Source organism: Hyperoodon ampullatus (genome assembly GCF_949752795.1).
Source record: "Hyperoodon ampullatus genome assembly, chromosome: 1".
NCBI classification, from domain to species: Eukaryota; Metazoa; Chordata; class Mammalia; order Artiodactyla; family Ziphiidae; genus Hyperoodon; species Hyperoodon ampullatus.
In genome coordinates this window covers 100,479,335-100,502,223 of record NC_136914.1, presented here as the reverse complement: position 1 = coordinate 100,502,223, position 22,889 = coordinate 100,479,335, and the positions used below count along the sequence as shown (strand labels likewise).

Sequence of the window (22,889 nt, the reverse complement as noted above, 5' to 3'; positions counted from 1 at the left end):
AGTTGTTCTTTTTCTTACATTTGTTTCCTTATAGCCTCCTACTGAAAGCAATTTGTAACAGCGCTTATAGAACCAATGCTGGAACACCTGTTTCCAATCTCCAATGTATAAACTACATCTTTAGTGTAGACTACATGAATTCATGACTAGAAGCCTCCATTTAGCTAATCTTTTCAAGAAAATTCATCAGTTACTGAAAACAGCAAATGATGCAGCTTCATACAAAAAACAAACTGCTTTCAACTACAGTTTATATAAAGTCATCCTCTAGCTTCACGATTATAACAAAACTGATGGATTTTATTCATCTGGAATCAGTACATTAATAAGATTTTGATTTTCTAAATGAAACTAAGAACACCTGAGGAGATGGCTCTTTGGCCAGCTGCTATTTTCTCCCCTGGGAGGATGACTCACCATGTTTTTGTGCCTGTGTAACCAAATGCAAAAAAAAACCTAGTTCTCTAGCCTTTTCAGTCAACCAGTTACCTAAATCCAAACTCTGAAAGCACTAAAGCAGAATGATGAAGAATTAATAGCCTTTAGTTGTTCCAAAAGTGAATTATCTTGTAGATTTAAAAATCCATTAGGTAAGAACAGAATGTAAACTTGATTACATACTTACCTATATAGAAAAATCCACAGGAAACAAGAAAGAGAGGAAATGGAGAGAGTTAAAAGAAAATCCCCCTAGCCAAAATACGATTATCTTAGCCACCTGCAAACATGTACCTTAATTCTCTCAGGTGAATAATATTTTAACCTATAGAACTTATTTTCACATTTCTCTGTAAGATGTTACTTTTGGTATTAAAAGGTTTGACTGTATGGAGTTTTATTCACTGGTGCCTTTTTAACATCTCTGTATTATGAAATTCTGTCATACATTGAAAAACAGATTTACATTAGGCTTTGGGAGTTTGCCATTTCATAAAATTTTGTTTTAGCTAATTAAACAAATCATTGGAGTTTCAGCTAATTAAACAAATCATTGTAAAATACCCACAGTGTCAATTTTGCTGGCTTTTTCCAGGTACAACTAAAGCCAAATTTCAGTCATTTATCTCTATTTGTGCTGGCCTCTTCCTATGCCCTCTCCTTCCCCCACTACAGGTATTACTCTAATGGCAATGTGTGCAAAGATAATAGTAAAATACTTTAGGCAGCAAGGAACTAGCAAGAAAATAGCAAGCAGGTACAAATGATTTCGCTATGGAAATTATTCTTTCCTCATCAAAACTGATTTACCTTGTCCAAAAAAAAAAAAAAAATTCTCCCATTCTACAATTTCAAAATTATCTCATGGTTTTAAATGATCTCATGGATATGTTTCTTCCTCTCTGAAAAGACAATTTATCCTTCTTGTGTGAAATATTCTTAGAAACAGATCTGCTTTGCTTTGTTAACCTTTTTCCTCAATTTTCATTCTTAAAATCTCTATCAACTACTACGTGGTGCTGACGAAGTTTTGAGCCAATTAAGATGAGCAGTGAAATGAAAAGGTAGGGAGAACAGAAAATTCAAAAAGAACTTCCTTAAGGGTACTGGCTATTGTGATTTTGACTTGAAAATCACCTGAGAATATCTGTTAGGCCTGAGGATGTATGTGAAAATACAAGAAACTACATAATTTATATGCAAATACATAAGTGAGCCTCCAGCATCTTGGAAAGGCCTGGTGGAGACCAACAGTTTTCAGTTATGCCAAAGAATTTTCATACTTTGAGTTTTCAAATGTTTAAAAGTTTGAACCAGGATGTTAATTGTTGTCAAGGTTGTTTTTATTTAGGCAAAACAGGAGAGAGAAAAAGGAGAGGACCTAGTGAAAAAAGGAAAGGTGGGGGGATGGTGGTGGAAAGCCTAGCTCATGGCTGCCTTTTAGGGGGAATACGGAGTATATGACTTTAAAAACGTATCCAATGTACATTTTTAGTTTACACTGGTAAATTTCACCTGGAATTTAGTTATTGCTCTCCCTTGAGATTAGGGAAAGTTTGAGTAGGAAATCTTTATTAGGCTTGAAATAGAAGAAGAAAAGGGAGGAGGGAAGGAAGCAATTCTTTAAAAAAAAAAAAAAAAAAAACATAATCAAGGGACTTCCCTGGTGGCGCAGTGGTTAAGAATCCATCTGCCAATGCAGGGGACAAGGGTTCGAGCCCTGGTCCGTGAGGATCCCATATGCCGTGGAGCAACTAAGGCCGTGCACCACAACTACTGAAGCCTGCGAGCCTAGAGCCCATGCTCTGAAACAAGAGAAGCCACCGCAGTGAGAAGCCCGCACACTGTAACAAAGACCCAAACGCAGCGAAAAAAAAAAAAATCAAAAACAAACACACAAGCCATCTCCTCTCTTTTGGCTGAAGAGGGAAACATTCACTTAAGTAGCATATTTTGATAGATCATCCAGAAGCATTCTTGTAACCTTTTCCTTCCTCCAAATCCAGATGTAAACTCAGGAAAATAGGCTGTTTCCCAAATTATCTTACCCATTCTTTTAGGGAAAAATTCTCATTTCAAGATGGCACAGCAAGAAAACTAAACAAACAATGAACACTTTTATTAGAACCTCCCAAATGCACTAGCACAGTAGCTAGTAAAATAAACACTGAAAAGAGAAACAAAAATAGAAAAGATCAGTTAAAGGCAATATATGGAGCTGCAAATTGACTCAGAAGAGTGAACTCAGACTTAGACTCACAAAAGGGTACACTTAAAATGTGTTATTACCAGTCACAAACTGTTAGAGCTTCCCTTTCCTTATATGTGTAAAAAAAAAGGAAGACAACAGGCCCAAAATGGAGCTGCTTATGCTAAGTCCCAGGTCACTAAACCAACCACAACTTATTTACAGTTTTGGCTCTCCCAGAAATGGAATCCTAAGCCAGTCAGTCAGGAATTGCCTGATCAGCACTAGTTAGATAATCTGCCCCTGCTATTCCTTAAAGGAAAGTAATCTTGTAATCACCAGTCTGCATTTTTGCCTAGTATAACTTCCTTGCTTCCACTCCCTTCTGCCTATAAAAGTCTTTCCTTTTGTACAGCTCCTCAGACCTCGTTTCTATCTGCTAGATTGACTGCTGCCTGATTCGAATCAACTTTTGCTGAAATAAGTTCTTAAAATTTTAATTTGACTTAGTTTATCTTTTAACATATGTAAATGGGATTTTATAATCACTTCAGGTGTCTCTGTTAAAGTTAAATGATACAAGCTAGTTAGTGGTTAATTCTTTTAAATAAAAAAGGTAGCATCATTCTATGCCATTACATCAGAAACATACTTTCACAGGCTGTAACTTTTTATACATCTTATCTCTAAAACCTATAACTAAATCAAAAGTAACCAACCAATTAAAAAGAAGAGAATCTGGAAAATTATGATGATTAAAAAGAAAAAAAATACCACATGAATATATTTTCTCCTGTTAATTCAAGAGTCGCACTATAACTATAAACTCTATAGCTATATAAAAACAAAGAATACCATGGGTGGCAACACATTTTGAAACTACTGCATAAAGTATGATACTTTTAAATAGTCCAGCACACACCCTCTTCCTTCCTGCTTCCCCCTACTCCACCCTATCTACCAAGTCTCCTTAACAGAAAATCACTCTATCAGCACAACCCTTTCCATTAAGTGATTCTGAAGATCACTTCTGTACTAGTCTCACTAGTCTTCAATTCAAATTTTTAAAAGATCATTTCTAATTTATCTAGACACTTAGACATACAAATGAATGGGAGTTAGTTATAGAAAGAGGTTTTTATTTTTCATTAAATTAAACCAATCCCATTATCTCCTCCAAAATAAAATATAACAAAGGGAAGAAATTAAATGAATCAGCATCTTCAGACCTTTCCTTAAAGATAAAAGGCACAGACATTTTTTTTACTTCCAACCAGAGAAGGTATAGTTTTTCTTGTGCTAAAACTTCATTCGTTACTATAAACAGAGTTGGTGATTCTTCAAGATGTTCAGTACATATTTATATATTAGATATCTATATCTACATGTAACCAAAGTAACTCAATTGTACATGTTCATATGTAGTTCTAACAAAATCTGAAGTTTCAACAAATAGAAAATGGTCTTGAATTTACCTGCTTGACAATCTTACTTTAAATAAGACAAATGCTAAACTAACAGGAGAAATCCGTAAAAAATTCCTGTTTGTTTCCTTTTTATAGAGCTAAGTTCATATTCAAGTAATTTTAAACCACTGTAAACACAATTAAAATAGCTCTGCCTTTTTCAGAATCTGTTCACAAGATTTCTCAATTTTAAACTTGACATTTATCTTTATATATAATGAGATGGTCAAATTAGTTTATGAACACATTTCTTCCTCTTTCCCCTGTGACAGAATCCGGCAAGTGTAATTATTACTGATGTCATCACAATGTGGTTTACATTTAGTTACAGCTTGGGATCTGAGTAATGTGACCCAGGATAATGAGGATTTGATGAGAAACAAACAAATTTTATCAACAACAACAAACAACACAGTTCTAAACCTTACTCCTAACTGCATATAGTATATCATGACAAATGGAATTCAATCCAGTTCATTTCACTTTAAAACCATAATGCAATGCCATCCTCTCAACCCTCACCCCTGAGAGATAACTATTAGCTGGTAATAGTGTGTGATCTTTTCTTCCTAGAATGCTACCATGATTTTTTTTAAGTTGTTTCCTAAGAGATACTAGTATTTTGCTACTTTTATCATATCTGTCACTGACTATAAAAAATGAGGTTACTGTTTGGAATATTTTCCAGAGTCCCAGCTCTAGCACTTAATAGCTGTACAACCCTGGATGAGTTGCCTCATCTTCTCTAAGTCTCAGCTTCTTATTTCTATAATGAGGATAAAGAGACCTACCTTCCCAAGTTTTCATAAAATTAGAAATAACCTACGTGAAGTACCAAACAGTGTATGAGGCTTAAAACTGCCATTCAGTCAGTGGTGACCTTTCTTGTTCTTATTTTGTTTGCTAATAGCATTTCTAAAGATATTTCCTAAGTCTTAGATTTCAATTTTTCTTCTATTATTCAGTATTACTCCTATGGTTACAGTTGGATAGAAGCTGAGTAAAAGTCATATTCTATTTATTTATTTATTTATTTATTTATTTATTATTTTTGCGGTACGCGGGCCTTTCACTGTTGTGGCCTCTCCCGCAGTGGAGCACAGGCCCTGGACGCGCAGGCTCAGCGGCCATGGCTCACGGGCCCAGTCGCTCCATGGCATGTGGGATCTTCCCGGACCGGGGCACGAACCCGCGTCCCCTGCATCGGCAGGCGGACTCTCAACCACTGCACCACCAGGGAAGCACTAAAAGTCATATTTTAAATCACATGTTTATAAAGGCAAAGATTTCACATGACAGAATAAATAGAAATCACTTACTAATTTTTTTCTTAATTGAGAACACATGAAAAAGTTCCCCCAAAGTAAATTTGTTTCATGATAAATACAGTCATTTAAAAATGAAATGTTAGTAAGTACTATAATAAGCATTCATGAATAATATTTTTTTTCAAGGAAAAATATTAGCATAAGGAAGACATTTGGGTTTTACATGTCTCTTGATTCGAAATTATGGGTACTTCAGATTCATATAATTTTAGAAATGCATAGTGTCCTGAATATCACACATCCAGATTTTATTGGTAAAATGAACAAGAGACTGTCACATTTCATATCAATTATCTAACACTGTCTATTCTAAACCATAGAATAAAAAAAGAAAGAAAGAAAAAAATCTAGTGGATTTTATACAAGAAACAATGCACTTAAATTGTTTCCACTTGCCTTTTACAACTATATGACTCAAAGGTTTCACTTATTTGCATCACAAATATTATTCAATAGTACAGACAATAGTGAGTTTACATAGTTTGATAGGAACCTAGTTATATAATATTTTTTCTCAGAGAACATAGAATTTTGAAGCTTTAATGTAATGAGTAGTTTTTCTAGTTTAGAAAATGAAAAGAGATTAAGCCACGACCTACTTGAAATATAAAAAGGGAATACAATAAGTAAAAAGTATGAATTCTCAAAAATTTATGTCATTTTTCTTTAGGCTAGGTATTCTTCAATCAATTTATGCAGATAAATCTAATTATTGTTCCCAAATTCCCATCAGTTTAATGGATCTGATTTAATAATGGTTCTAATTATACCCAAGAGGGAAAGGGAGCTGCTTACATTTTGGAATTATTCCATTTCTTGCCTACTGAAAGCAATTAACATTTTGCTGCTCTATAGCCTAAAACAGATGCTATATCTTAAAGTTTTCTGTTAAATTCCATAAACATTTATCGAATGATTAGTGTTCAAGGTAAGAATTGTAAATATTAGTTATAGTCTTTTCATTGTGATTGTACACACCTTGAAAAAATTATAATTAGATCACAGGCTTCCTCCATGTTGCCATTACAAATTACTGTTACGCTATTTCTACCATGTGTTATTTCATTAAAATTTCTAAAAAGTATTTTCACTTTTATTAACATTTTCCCTTGTTAAACATTTAAAATATTTGTTCATATATATTCTTGAATTTGCTTTGTGCATTAGCAGCAGTTAAGCCCAAATTCAGTATGAGGACTAAAGTTACTAATACGGATTTTACAGATTGTAATTATAGCTGGAAACAAAAAGTCAAAGTATTCACCTTTGCACTTTTTTTTAAATGTAGTATGAGCCAAGTGCCCTTGCAAGAATTATGCTAGTTATTTTACATGAAATTTCATATTTTTCCTACGACTTATACATCATGATATATGCATCTATTCTCTATTCAGTCTTGGCATAATCAGCAAAAATAAAATGAGTCTGAGGATACAAATTCAAATAAATGCATCTTTTCTTTTAATTTCCAGATGGTAATGTTTCTTAATAGTTTTCATTTTGCACACAAAAACAACTGAAGATCCTGCCTGAAGACACAGCAGGAAATAAACCTGGCTCTACATAAACATGACGGTTAGAAAGGTGAGAAAAACAATGATTCTGGACCAGTCAAGTGATTATAAAACCAGGTTTTCCAATATGGTTCCAGATGATGTAAATTTTTGATACAGCAGACCCAATGAAGCTGTGAGAAAAATACATATAAGACGATGGGGAAAGGAAAGTAAATGAACAGAGGTCCCTGCCAAGTATCAGTCTGGTGGTTTAGAATAGGCACTAAGGTCTAGTCAGCTGTCTAATGCTTGGACTGGGTGAGGGCTCTCCTATGTAAGGCTTACTATGAAGGTTTTGGGTTTTTTCCCCAGCCAACTAAGACTTGATGCCTGCTTCCCTTTGATTCTGGTTATACTTGCCCAAAGGTTCCGATCTGTAAAAGACAGTAGTCTTAATCAGTTCATTTGGGGAGCTTGCATCCCTGAAGAGTCTCAGCCAGAATCAATCTAAGTCACCTTAGCATGAGTTTTCATCAAATAAATCTTAACAACATTATTTGGGTTGGTTGTTAAAAGATCATCTTCTACAACCTGGGTCCCTTTATGAGCTTTCCAGACATGTGAGTCAATGGAATATTCTATGGACTAATATGTCTATTGACCACTGCTGTCTATAGAAAATAGAAATAAAAGGCAGCTATGTCCATGCCAATTAGAAATGTGTCAGTGTAGTGAGGTTTTGCAATTGAATTCATTCACACTACTAGAGCTTTTTGTTTCTTTAGGATATTAGAATTAAATATCCCCCACTCAGCATCTTCCCCTTATTTGTCCTTGGTGACATTTTTCAGTTATGTCAGACATCCCTTCCAAAATGCATGGTTTAAGTTTATAACTCTAATGAAGAAGTTCATAATCTTCTGCCACCTGGTTTCCTGTGTGAGTGCTGCCACTCATCACACTGAAAGGTAGAACTGGGTAGAAGACAAGCAGGTACATAATATACAGGTGGAACCTTCTTTTTGGCAGCTCTGGCCTTTCAAACAGCCAAAGGCAATTGTAATATGGTGTTGGTACTAATGTAGATTCATCCTCATACGATCCAATTTTATTATCAGTTTGTTAATATTTTCCTGTCTGTACCATTCATTTTCTTTCTAATCTGGAAGGTCCCAAAGTTGCATTATTGTTTAATAGCCTTTGAGACTCCTTTTCCCATGTAGTGGATCCTACCATCGCCCCAGTCCTAAGGTCCTTATTAGACAGCAGTTGAGACATCTCTTAAAGAACTTTTTCATAGATAGTAATTTCAGTCTGAAGTCTTCATAAGAACTGAAGTTCTCTCTAATAGAGATCTTGAAAATAGACGTGGTGAAGTTCTGGCTGTGTTTACTTAAGTCCAAAGAAAAGGGCTGGAGAGTTCTAAAGATGCCTGTAGGAGCATTAATTCTGAAACACTACAAGGTGCTAGTTTCCTGGCTCTCTTTTTTTCCCCTCAGCTTTTCTCTCACAAACCTAAGATTCTCTTTTCTTTTTACTGTCTGTCTTGTACCTATCTTTTGGCAGTGCCACAGTTGATTATGGTCCAATGGAATTCTTATTATCATTATGGTAAAAAATACATAGATGAAATTTACTCTCAATGAACATTTAGATGTACAGTAAAGTATTGAAAACTATATGCACATTGTTGTATCTTTGCAGATTTCTAGGGAAACTTGTTTTTTACTAAGAGCATTGTCACTTCTTTACCAAAATCAAATTAAAGTTCATAAGTAAAGGAAACTAAAGAACTGTACTATTATTTTAAATAGATATGTGCATTAACATATGGAATTTTATATCACATGTGATTCATATTTATCTTCTCAAATTTCATAAATATAAACAAAATATCTTATATTTTGAAATCCCAAAAGGATATCAAATTAATTCTATGTGTTTAAAAAAGGGGCTGGTATCAGGAGAAGGAAATTTACAGTAAAAGTGACATGAATGGACCATTCATTTGTATGGCCACTAATTCTGTAGGGCAACTGATCATAAATTAAATGTCTGAAATTCAGTAATAGATGATTATATCTGACATAATGAAGCTATAATGGAAGGTGTTCACACACTGCTTGACTATTAAGTGCCCATTTATTGTCCCTGTACCAGGTGTGATAGTGATAGGTTATACAAATCATCCAGAAGAAATGTCAAAATAGGCTCTTTTGCTGATAAAGCACCACACATGTTTATTAATACAGCAGCTTGTCTTAGAACTGGTCCATCTGCTCATTCAAGACAAATCTTCTTCCCATAAATATCTGAATGTTAAGAGCATGACCACTCATCATAGTTTTAGAGTAACAGAAATGGAAAGAGAAGAGGAGAAAAAGGAAAATAACTGGAGCTTAAATAAAATATTATCCTCTTTCTTTTACCTTAGATACGTTTAACAGAAGAAGGGGTGGGGAGGTGGCTTTTAATGTGTCATTTGCCTTAGATTACTGCTGCCTGAGTGTAGGTCATCAGAAATGGTCCAGGTTCCAGCAGCTGCTGGTGCCAGGTGGGGGATGGCAAATTTCACCAATGTTTTCAAATTACACATTTCAGTAAGGTGCAAAATGAAGTACTCCATTAAGAAATTCTCCAGAGCATTAATCCATATGCATTTAAACTTATCAGAAAATATTTTAGCTGGATAGATTTTATAAAGAAAAATAAAACCACATTTTTGGGGGGTGGTGGTTAAAAATGCTGAGGATTTGCTTCTGAAAACCCGTGTTCTATAAGATAGCCACATCATGTTTTTATATAACGGGGAAAAGAGAAGCAAAATTTGAATGTTCATACCCCCCATTTTTTAACTTTAAGAAATCAGAAGTACAAGGCTAAGACATTTTCCATCTGGTATTTCAGGTTTTATGTGCTTGCAGTACAGCCTGTACATTCTATGTTCCATCTTCAAGAATGGTTTTATCTAACAAAAAAACAAGTATGCCCCGAGGTGCCCCTCTCAAATGAACACACGCATTTGAAATGAAGAAGTACAATTGTTCAAAAGAGTGAAACAAAGGAAAGGCATGGACCATTTGGTGACCAGAGGTGGTTTTCACTCTATAGCCTTGCCTTCATTTATTCATTCATTAAAACCTAAATAAAGTCTGGCAGGCATGCCTTTCAGGTTCCAGGAAAGAGCTTTATCAGACTCAGTATCACATAAATCCACTAGTCATACTCTACTAAATAAATTACATCCCAGGATAACTAACCACCTGGTGACCAAAGGGCCAATTCAATTACTTCTAAAAGGCTAAAGGTCTCAGATACCCCTGAAATTATTTTTCATATCTCCCATAGACTGAAAGGAAACGAGTTCCAATCATATTTCATGTTACATGCATTTTCAAAAAATAAATAATGGGAAATCTTTAGTTTGAACATGGATTTCCCTTATCTTCCAGAATGGTATAAATATTTACCCAAATTATCCAAATTAGAAATCAAGGAATTATTTATTTTTTCCTCTCCAGTATATCCAACCAATCACCACATCCTCTTATGTTTTAACTGCATATATGAATGTCTGTGAGTCTATCACATCTTTTGGATTCCCATTGCTACTGTCTTTAAGTTTGTACTCCTAAGAATCCTTTCTTAAATAACCTACTAATTTTCTTTATTCCTAATCCATCCTAAACAGAGTAGTCAACATCTCTATGCAAAATAGTGGTATTAATGCCTGCTATACCCAAAGTCCTTTGTGATTTCTATAGAATACATTGAATTGCTAAGTTTAATACACAAAGATCTGCTATAATCTCAGCTACAAACCCGTTTGCCAGCTTCTTTTCTCCCATTTCACACCATACCAATTGTAGACAATGAAGCCTTTCCCAGTTTCAGAGGCAATGCAGACCAACCTGACCAATAGGTTAACAGCCTAGCAGTCACCCAGCCAAGTGACTGAGACTACTGTTGCTTTAACAGGGTCAATATTCAGTGTACCCAGCCTCGGCTCAGCAAATGCAGTGTTTTCATGGGTTATCTGCTAGCACTTAATGCCCTTCTTCCCTCCAGGGACTGTAACCCCCAGTCATTTGTTGGAATCCAGGGATGTGTTCCCTCAGGTCCTATTTCTAAAGGGCTCAGCACTTAGTCCCACAGACAGTTTCCAGATTTTTCTGCTATTTCTGGATCAGAGAAGTCTCACATTACCCAAAGGCCAGTAATGTGGAAAATGGAGTGAAAAGCAGGCAAGAAAATCTTCAAAAAATTTAAGTGGCCGAAGGCAATTCTCTAAATGAAATTTAAATAAAGGCCACACCAATATGATTGGATTTACCTCTTTCTATGCCATTTTCCACCCTATAGCTAGAGTCATCTTTTATTTTTAAAATTTATTTATTTATTTATTTATTTTTGGCTGCATTGGGTCTTTGTTGCTGCACACGGGCTTTCTCTAGTTGCGGGGAGCGGGGGCTACTCTTCATTGCAGTGCACGGGCTTCTCATTGCAGTGGCTTCTCTTGTTGTGGAGCATGGGCTCCAGGGCACGCAGGTTTCAGTAGTTGTGGCACACGGGCTCAGTAGTTGTGGCTCGCTGGCTCTAGAGCGCAGGGTCAGTAGTTGCGGCACACAGGCTTAGTTGCTCCGCGGCATGTGGGATCTTCCCGGACCAGGGCTCGAATCCGTGTCCCCCGCATTGGCAGGCGGATTCTTAACCACTGTGCAACTAGGGAAGTCCCTAGAGTCATCTTTTTAAAATCAAAATCAGATTATGCAGTATTCTGTGTAAAAATTCCTCAGGGATCCTCACAGACCTTAAAATAAAAGCCAAACTCCTTTCATGGCCTACAAGGCTGACAAAGATTCCCTGCTAGATCAAACTTTAATTAGACTCCTGAACCTTCTTCTAAGTCCATCTGTGCACTTCCTTGTACAGTCCAGTTTTAGCAAGGACCCTGTTAAGTCAGTTTAGTCAGAACTCCCACCCTCAATATCTGATCACCTTCCATATCTGATCAGATTCTCATCCTCCACCATCCCCTGGCTGAAGACAGGCCAGGGTGATGTCCTATCACCCTGGCCTGTCTTCAGCAAGAATCCTAGTAAGGTGGTTCCAGAATCCCCCTCACCTGTGATGTTTCCTTTTAGTAATTTTTCATCTAGTGACCCCCCCCCAACCTTGTTCCTTGGCTATAAGTTCCCACTTGTTTGTGCTGTATTTGGAATTGATGTCCCTTCTATCCCAGGGTCTTTATTCCTCTACTGAATAGCTCTGGGGAAAAAAACCCAAAACTTTTTTTATCCCTTTACTGTCCAGCTCTGGTTTTTCCTTGAAAAGGCCCTTCATGATCTGAGTCTTGCCTAAATACTCTGCCTGTATCCCCAGTCCCCCCTCTCATTATGTCCCAGAAATTATCACGTCCACTTATTTGTTAATTTTTCTGTTCATTTATTTTAATCAACATCAAATTCTTTTATATTTCACTAAATAATATAGCTTGTTAACGTCTCAAGTTTGTGATGCTGAATCTTTGGCCATAGCCTATTTTTAATATATATGCACCAGGCAGGACCATCTGTTTATTCTGAACTTAAAAAAATATGGTCAGTGTGTGGATGTGCTGAATGTAATTTAGTTTGCACATGAAACTTAATGCCTTGCATTATTCTAGTTCATTGATTATCTGCCAATGGAACCATGTTTATATTACTCATTTTATTATAGAAAAAAAAGTTTAAAAAAATAGACACAGTTTTCCAAATGTGCCCAAATATTTTAGATTTTTTTTCAGAGTATAAATTGTAACTGTCAACAATTAGCAACTGTATAAATTAGTGTTTAGTATTAGACTTCTGATCAAACATAAGATGCTACCTAAAGGAAGACTATACACATTACTATACAGAATAAATATAGTACTGTTTTCACCAGCTTTATTACTAGTGGTTTACCATATTAGAAGGTGGAATGTATCTGGTAACTGGCAAATTTTTATGTAGCAAAGTATTCAAAGTATCATCCTTAGTAATAAAATGGAGGACATTTTTCAGAAGTTAATGTCTTTTCTTGGTTATTTACAGGAACTTATCTAAACTGAATTGCTAGTGATTTTGTGAAGAATTCATAGGTAGGGTTCTATCATTAACTGCTAAGGCTGTCAACAAACTGTATAGAAAAACAATGAAACAAAACCAAACCAAAAATAAAACAACGGAGTTTCAACTGAAGAGTGTGCCTCAACTGGTATATTTGAGTCTCAATATTCACCTCTGATTAGGATTCTAATTCAGCTTCCAAAATAAATTCCCACCCAAACACCTTTATTTAGTGCTTCTATCTGTAATACAGACATTATTTTGGGGCACAGTATTTTGTGAGTAGTTAGAAAGCAAACTAAAGGTTAGGGACAGAGGGTCCTTGGTGAGGACACATGTCCTTCAGAACTGCAACTTCTAATGAGCCCTGCTAAGAATTCCATTGTGCTGATTTACAAATCTGATACAAAAATAACAAAGTAGACTTTCATTTCAGTTATAACACACAAAATTGGGAAATATGTCTGAAAAGCATAGATAACTTATTTGCATACAGAAATATATAATAATCCCATTAAATTAAGTACAAAATTGTAACAAACTTGTTTTAATAATGAAAGGTTTAAGAATAATAGTGCTTCCAGATGAAACTATTTTTTTTTAAAGTCCTGATTAATGAGACGTATGGGAAGAAAAATTACTATAATGGTGAATGCTGACTCAGGATCTTATTTTTATTAAGTAGTTTATAGTGAGGGCTGTGACTATTTTTTCTATTTATAGTGGCAGCTCTGGTTAATTACCTTGTAATGTGTTGTGACATTAATGCACTAGTAAACTATTGGAATTTACACTCCTATTCAGTAATAAAGTCTATAAGTTGAAGAATGCATATAAAGTTATCACAGTCATAAATTATGTGGCCAAATGCCATGTATGATCACATTAAACAATAGAATCTCTCAAATTTACTCATTGGGGGTAGGTGCCACTGAATTTATATAGTTCAGCTATTTTGAATATAGATTTCAACATTTTTTTCAAGGTTATTTGGTAACTTGTTACTACATTTTCCATATGGTTACTAAGAGCATGTTGGTCACAATTGAAATACACAATACCAAAAAAGAAATACATTTTGACAAACAAGTGCATCAATTTCACAAAATATTTTTTCCCTAAAAAGTGAGTGCAAAAATGAAAGAAATCAAGAGAATAGAAAGGAGGTAGTATGGTGACATGTGGATTAAAACCAAAATGATTCATAAGCTACATATAGAACTTAAGGGGATGAAAAAGAAATGAAAATGTCACATATACTTTTTGAAAAATAATTATATAATTATTTTTAAAAATAGAGGTTTAAAAACAATTCCAAAGTTACCAATAATTAGTTCACTATCTCAAATATTCAAAGCACAATTACTGTTAAAAAAAAAAGGTACCAAGTAATTCAAAATATTTGAGATAAGAACAGAATAAAATGTCAAAGTATCTGAAACAATCTGATATGTAATTGTATGTTAGAGAATTCATACTTTCTACTGAAAAATTCCCTGTTCTAATATTGATAACTATATTAATACATTTTAAACATTGTTTTGTATCGCTCTCTTGATGGATATCAAAAAGCTTAAGTAAGATTTTCCTATGAAAATATAGTGAAGTCTGTAAAATACACAGGGAATTAATATATAAAGCAATAATTCCTAAAACATGAACATGCATGTACACTAGTGGAAACTGGTACAGGGAGGGAAAGAAAGAGAATACAGAGAACTGTAGGTCAGTGGGGGAAGGGGACTCTGAAGACATAGCTCTCATATTCTCAATATGTATAAAATTATAGTAGAAAAATAGAAAAAATAGTTATCTAATGTGGTTTTTCAGGTAGTTCAAAAGATATTGCTATATAATCACACAAAAATTATTAGAGACAAAATTTCAAAGTATTTAAAGAACCTAATTTATCTTATTGTATAAATTCAAATAAAAACCTATAATATACATGAGAGATTCCCTCTCTGTACATAGATATAGATAATGTACAGGTCATTTGTGTAATTTGACTGTGCATAAATATCAAAAATGTACACTATAATTAGAAACAGTAAATGCAGATGAGGGGTGAGAGTTGAAAGTTGAAAAGAAATACTTTGTGGTTCCAAAGCAATGATATTGCCAACTCTTACTATTTCCAATATTTGTTTTTAAATAAAATATTAGATAGTTTTAAGGAAAAAAGCACAAGATCTTTTGCAATGTTATTTTGGTGATTCATACAAACCTCTTTATTTATTCAATTAAATGTTCATTTTTTTTTTAAATTACAGGACTATGGCACATGAGCTAATGACTATAACTGCAATTGCATTAATCACAGTACTTTAGGAGCGTCTCTGGGTCAATGCATGTCGAGGAACTATGTGAGAACTAGAAGTTATCAAGACAATTCTTCTAAGGTAGAGAGCACAATTTGAGGTAGATATAAAGCAGAGATCACTGCTGGATTCTAGTAAATCATTCTTCACCAGGTTAATACCATCACTACTTTTACTAAGATGATGCTGCTTTAAAGTGAAGCTCTTAATAATGTCTACTTGCCTACTAACTCTTCAGGGTCTAGTTTATGTCAGGTTATTTGCCAGGAACTTGACACTAACTGTTTCACTGAATCATCCTTAAAAACTTGTTTTACAGTTGATAGACAAAAGTCGCCTAAGGTCGTGCAGGTCTGCCTGGCTCCAAGGCCCAGTCTCTTAACATATGTCACAACAGCAAACGCCAAAGTTCGTATCAATAGTAATAGCCACATATTATCTAGGGCTTACCAGATGCCAGACTCTATCCTGTATCATCCTTAATCCTCACACAGACACTGTGAGGATTTCTTATTTCTGAACTTCTGTGTGGTAGTTGAGGAAATTAAAGATAAGAAAGGTCTAGAACTCCCAAGTTTAAGTTTATTGGCTATAAATCCCTTCATTTTATCACTCAATTTTTGTCTTATTTCATACTAAATTTATTTTACTCTTTATCTGCCTAGCTACAGTAGGTTGAAATGCTCCAAATTCCTCTCCTTCCTGTATCCATGGTCCTTTGGATTGTGGTTCCTCCATCAAGAGATGGAGTCCATTTCTTAAGTCTAAGGCTGGCTATGTGACTGGCTTTGGCCAATGGGCCACAAAAAACATGACACAAGTAGAGTCTTAAACAATACCTGAACTTTGGGACTTTCCTACTCATTGCAGGGAATCCTGTCACAATGGGAATGAACTGGGGCTAGCCTGCTGGAAGATGAGAGCCATATGGCCATCACTGCAGATGACATCAAGGTGACTACCAAACATGTGAATGAATTTCCTCCCCTGAAAATCCAACCAGCCTGCTAACTACTAAACATCCAGCCTCAGTCAAGTCAGCACATATGTGATTCAACCAACTCTGAGAACTATAAAAATGTTTCCTGTTTTAAGCCACTAACTTTTGGAGTAGATTATTACACTGTCACATCCATGACTATAGTATTCTTCCCAAATCATACTGGGATCATGTCTGAAGAATTGAATTATATTAAAGTCACCAACTTGCATAAATAGGTCTCCATCTTTGGTGGGAACAACATTCTACTAAGCATTAACATGTCTAAAACAAGGCATCCATTTAAAATTCATCTCTTCCTCATGATGAGAAATTACGTCATAAGCATCCAAGTAGTTAATCAATATAGAAACCTTAGAGGCATTTCTGCCCTTTTCCCTGTATCAGTTCAGCCAATGCCATGTCTCTTCAAAACACTTCTCAGACCCTACCATTGCCACCAACACACTCCTAACTAATTTCCCAATCATCTTTTACCTGGATTACTGAAATGGCCTCCCTCTGTCAATCTTTCATCATCTACACTGATTTCAGAGATACTTTTCTCATATCAAGAACTGATTCTGTTATGATGTAACACCCCACTAACTTAGGAATTTTTTTTTAAAAATTAAAAATATTTGATGATTTTTTTCCAGGATAAAGTACAAGCTCCTTGGCATGAGACACAGAATCCTTCACAATCTTCCTCATTACATCTTCCCGGTCTCTTCCTCTAAAACTGCTCCCATTTTACTGTGCACTCAAGCACATTTCCTTAAAAATATCACAACTTTCACATATACATATTTTGGTTCATTCTGCTTCTTTTTTGTAAGGTTCTCTTATTGTCCCTGCTCAGTTTTCTTCTTGAAAAATGAGGATACATCCTTCACAATTTAGGTTGTCACCTTCACTTTCAGTCACTTAGAAATCATTGTAGGAGTTCCTATTATGTGCCAAGCACAGACCAGTGGCTGGAGGAGAAATAATAATTATGACACTCTTTGCCCTCAAGGATCTTACAGAAGAGAAAGGGGACATTCAAGCTGAAAAATAAAATGCTTTAGGAATAATAGGAAAAATAGGAAAAATAAAGTGGAAAATAGGAAATTAGGAAAAATAAAGTGTTTTAGGAATAATAACTGAGACAAGCACAGGGGATATTTGGAGGACAGAGGCATGTACTTAGCTCCCGCCTAGTACATGGGAAGACTTAACAGAGGAACTGAAGGTAAAGCAGAGCATTGCAACACTGGTAGAAACTTATTGGGTAGAAAAGAAAAGGTAAGAGACTCCTGGCGGAGGAAATAGCATGTATAGAAAACATGCTCATAAAAGTCAGATCTAATGACTTTTATTGTATACTATTGAAAGTATAAGAAAATATAGCATGCCACTGGGACAAAGTGAGGAGGGTGGGAGGGAGGGTTGGAAGGGAGGAGATATGGAGATATGTGTATATGTATAGCTGATTCACTTTGTTATACAGCAGAAACTAACACACCATTGTAAAGCAATTATACTCCAATAAAGATGTTAAAAAAATAAAATAAAAATAAAGCTATGTTCCTCTTTGAAAAGAAAATATACCATATTACTTTAAACTGAAAAATTAACCTTAGGATATTTGGTATTTATAAAATTAAAAGTTTGTCTATTATTACATTAGTTTGAACATTATAAAACATTTAAAAATCATTAATTTTTAAAAGTAGAAAGATAAATTCTGTATTTAGATTATGAGATAAATGTTACTTTTAACTTCTATTTTGTATGACTAGTTATTTTTAAAAATCTTTAAACAGATGGCATCAATTTAAATACATAATTTTAATTTATATACTTTAAAACTAAATTATATTAATAATAAAATGACTTTTAAAAGGAATAATAAAATATAAGATATCACTTTGCAAGAAAATAAATCTGTCAATATGATTTAGATTAAGACATCTTAATTTATTTTAAAAATAAAAAAGGATAGTAGAAGAAGAAATTTCCAATAAAAAAAAGTAACGGGTATCTGGTAATCTCTAAATCTAGGTTTGTTTTCAACTAGTCTTCCACTATGGACCCTCATTTCTTATTTGGTTTACCAACATTTCTCAAAACAATATTTCACATCTTATTATAAATAAGACTTACTCTTTCTGTTATTACGTTCATTACACACCATTTTCCTCCTGTTTTTTAAATAGGCACTGCATTGTAAGATACATATTTACAGTTATCTTTAATTTAATTAATTGTCTTCAACAAAGAATGAATAATTTTTTTTTTCTTTAAACTAAAAAAAAAAAAAAAAAGAATACAACTCACCTCTAACAGGGGGTCTTTCTAGCTCAGAGTCAAGGTGAATTGGTGGAGAGATGTATGGTACCTGTCCATGATGTGCCTGTCCTGTGGACCCAAAAATAAATGTTAAGATATTATAATTATGTCTTCTTACATTTTTTTTGGTTTTATGATGTCATACATCTTTCTTCACACTGAATTACTAACCATTATAGAGTGCAGACAGATCTATCCAAACACAGAATCATTATGTGTCATCCAAACATCAAGCAATTAAATCAGTCCTTCTTAAGCCATCTAGTTTTGTTGTTGTTGTTAAATCATAAGTTTATTTTTGAGTGACACTTTAAAAAATACAATAAAAATGACTGACAAGAAAAATGAAATGCAAAAACTAAAAACAAGGACATAAAATACAAGTCCCCATTTTTCATTGTTAAACAGACATTAAGTACTCTATCAATTTGCTTTAAGTGTTTCTAAACATTTACTCTTAATTTTTGCATTTATTTCACTGCAGATCAGTAGTAAATGGTCTGCAGACTGGCATCTTTGTCAGATAACACTTTGAATAGCACTTATTTAGATAACTTTACAACCCTAATTAATTTATACCTTATTTTTATGATTACTTTTAAACTTTTTACCTATTATTTGAGTAGAAAACTACTCCTACTTGCTTATTGTATTTGATGAAAAAATAACTAACCACAATATAAAAAAGCAGGTAGATGGATTCATTCTGTTTCTTGTAAAGCATTCTGCTAGTTCACATGCATACCTGTAATACATTTTCTGTTTCATGAGTTAAAGCTGATTTGAAGGACTAGACACTGACTGAAAAAAATTGCTAGCTTAAAAACAAAAGAGTTTTCTAATGCTCAAAGTAGCTATAGCTTGTATACTGATAATCCAGTAAGCAATTAAGATTTTAAGGCAAGAAAGCATAATTACAGAGTTCAATTTCTAAAGCTACTTTATATAAAGAAGGTTTGGGTAAAAGTACAGAACCCACTGCTTTCTTTCTATAATGGGAATATGCAGTTATATTTTATACATTTACTATAGCAGTCTACAGGGTTGTTAGTCTCTTTTCCTAAACAAGGAAAGTTAATGATACATAGATTATGATAACAGTTAGAGTAACCTTCCTGTTTCAAGTAATATTCGACTTGTAATAAACTCTGCTGATTTCTCTTATGAGACACATTTCAAATAATTAATATGGCTCCCTGTTGATAGTAGCTGCTATTGCTCCCAGCATTTTTCTAGCTAACAGCAGACACAGTGGAGAGGCTGTAATATACAGAGCTCCTCATAATGGTAACTAAGAATATTATGCTTTCACTGGTCATGTTTCAGTGGAATACTAAAAGCACTATTATAAAAGAAATGACAGCGATTGTGCACTGCTAGCAGTCCATGTGTAATATAGCTTATGAAAAACTTCAGATTATCTTAATTATAAAAACACCTGATGTTTACCTTGTTGCATACTTGGTTGCAAAAACATTTTTATTTTTAAGGTCTTGTGCCATTACAAATGAATTGGTTTGAAACTTTATTGATCATGTAAATGAAAATAAGAATCTTTCACTTTATATTGGTTCAAAATAACATCAGCATATAAAATAGTATTGATTTCATGTCAAACCAAGGAACATGGCTTTTACTACATATAATAATAACCACTATGCATTCATACATACATCATCTCCTTTTATGCAACCAATATCACTATAAGGATTTAAAGGTAGGTAATACATTAGTAAGTACACACACATTTTTAAATCAAAGATACAAGCAGAGGAGATTAAGTAACTAACATGCAGATAGCAAACAGCAAGGTCAGTCATATTTTGACTTCAAATTTCAAGTGTTTTCATCTATATCATAATATTTTTCTCAAAGAAGGTATATTAAACCTGAAAATAATGCATATAGATTTTAGTGATTAAACTCTGACAAGTAACTGCTTTGGGGACTGTTACCTCTACATTTATAATGAAGTAAACAGCCCCTTTAAATGCCACATTTGCCTTTGTTCTTGGGATAAGCATGTAACCTCAACAGTACTCAACACAGGTACTTTAGGCAGCACAAGTTCACAGTGTGTATATCCCTAAGGGAAAATGGGGATATCAAAGAGCCAGTGGAATGGAATGGGGATTATTGATGGTAAAATTCTGATCCTGGTTTGCCACAATTTCCATTCTCTCTCCAAGGAGAAATCTAGCAAACTGCAGGATGCAGTATGGCAGGGAAAGTCACACTGGTAGGCATTGACTGGGACTCTAAGCCTTAGAGAAAGGTGAGAAATGCAGCAATGGATTCCAATCTGGTAACTGAAATTTCTGATCTACAGAATAAAAACTAGAAATTATGGAGGTTGTTGTTGATTGATTAAATTAATTAAATTCTTGAAAAGATTCCTGCCACACTTTAGATCAGTGGTATTCACACACTTATCTCCACAAAAACACATAAAAGGTAAAAAAAAAAAACACATTCTAGTAGGCAATACTTCTAACTAAGGATAACTAACTAATAGATAAGAAATCTAAGGCAACAATTCTCAGGGTAGTAATCTATCATCATCAGGAAGGGCATACGGAAACATGGGGAGATGCTGTGCATAGTTTGAAAAAAAAGATCATTGTCTCTCAAAGTTCCACCCCCCTCATAAAGAATTACTTAAAAAAGGAATTTGGCCAAGATGGGAGAGTAGGAAGACCTTGAGTTCACCTCCTCCCATAGGTACACCAAAATCACAACTATTTTCAGAGCAACTATTGATGACAAAGACTGGAAACCAGCAGAAAAGATCTTCTACAACTAAAGACATAAAGAAGGAACCACAATGAGACGAGTAGGAGTAGGTGGAATCACGATATAGTCAAGAGCCATACCCCTGGATGGGTGACCCACAAGGGGGGATGATAATTACAATTGCAGAGGTTCTCTACAAACAGCGAGAGGTCTGAGCCCCACATTAAGCTCCCCAGCCGGGGGGTCTTGTACCAGGAAGACAAATCCCCAGAACATTTAGTTTTGAAGGCCAGTGGGGCTTAGTGTCCAGAGAGCCAGAGGGCTGTGGGAAATAGAGACTCCACTCTTAAAGGACATACACAAAATCTCACATGCTCCAGGACCCAAGGCAGAAGCAGTAAGTTGAAAGAAGCCTGGGTTAGACCCACCAGTTGTTCTTGGAGAGCCTTAAGAAGAGGCAGAATGCAACTGAAGCTCACCATGGAGATAAAGACACTGGTGGCAGCCATTTTGGGGAGCTCATTCTTCCACGCGGACACTGGTACTGGTAAATGCCATTTTGGAATCTTCCCTCTAGCTTATTAGCACTGGGACCTGGTCTGCCCACCAGCTTGTTTGCACCAGTACTAGGATGCATAAAGACAAGTAACTAACTAGGTGAGGCTGCCTTAAGACCCCCTGAGCCCACAGCCATCTCAGGACATGGCCCTGTCCACCAGAGGGCCCAGGATCTGGGTCTACTTACTACTGCACAGACACTAGACCTGGGACCCCCAGGTCTCTGCATCCAGAGACCCTGGGTGCCAGCCCTGCCCATCAGTAGGCAGATACTGGCCCCAGGACCACCAAAGCCCTGCAGCCTGCTTTGTCAGGACCCAGCCAACCCACCAAAAGGCCAGCACCAGCCTTAAGATCACTTGGGCCCTGGCCCTGCCTGCCAGCACCAGCTTTTTAAAAAATTATTAATTTATTAATTTATTTTGGGCTGCTTTGGGTCTTCATTGCTGTGCATAGGCTTCCTCTAGTTGCAGTGAGCAGGGGCTACTCTTTGTCGTGGTGCACGGGCTTCTCATTGCGGTTGCTTCTCTTTGTTGCAGAGCATGGGCTCTAGGCATGCAGGCTCAGTAGTTGTGGCTCACAGGCTCTAGAGCACAGGTTCAGTAGTTGTGGCACACAGGCTTAGTTGCTCCATGGCATGTGGGATCTTCCCGGACAAGGGCGTGAACCCATGTCCCCTGCATTGGCAGGTGGATTCTTAATCACTGCACCAAAAGGGAAGTCCCCCCAACAACAGCTTTGTAACACCCTGGGCTCCTCAGCCAGTGGCCCAGGATCCAGCCCCACCTACCAGAGGCCTGACACCAGATTTGGGTCACCCCAGAACCCATAGCCAGCCATGTCAGGAACCGGCCCACCTACCAGCAGGCTGATAGTAGATCTGTCAACCCCAGCCCTGGAACCACCCACACCAGAACCTGGCTCTACCCACCAGTGGGTCAGTATTAGCCCCAGGA

The 22,889-nt window shown here is 35.5% G+C and overlaps 1 protein-coding gene across 33 annotated transcripts in view; it reads right to left on the bottom strand.

The window, feature by feature from the left end:
- The window catches only part of ADGRL3 (adhesion G protein-coupled receptor L3), a gene marked incomplete at both ends in the record, with an annotated part of 582,832 nt that overhangs the window by 251,418 nt on the left and 308,525 nt on the right, over positions 1 to 22,889 (bottom strand). For all 33 annotated transcript variants that reach the window (XM_079704517.1, XM_079704528.1, XM_079704539.1 and 30 more), the window contains one exon: positions 18,631 to 18,711. In XM_079704517.1, coding sequence (XP_079560643.1) covers positions 18,631 to 18,711 — 81 coding nt within the window. The remainder of the gene's footprint in view (positions 1 to 18,630; positions 18,712 to 22,889) is intronic.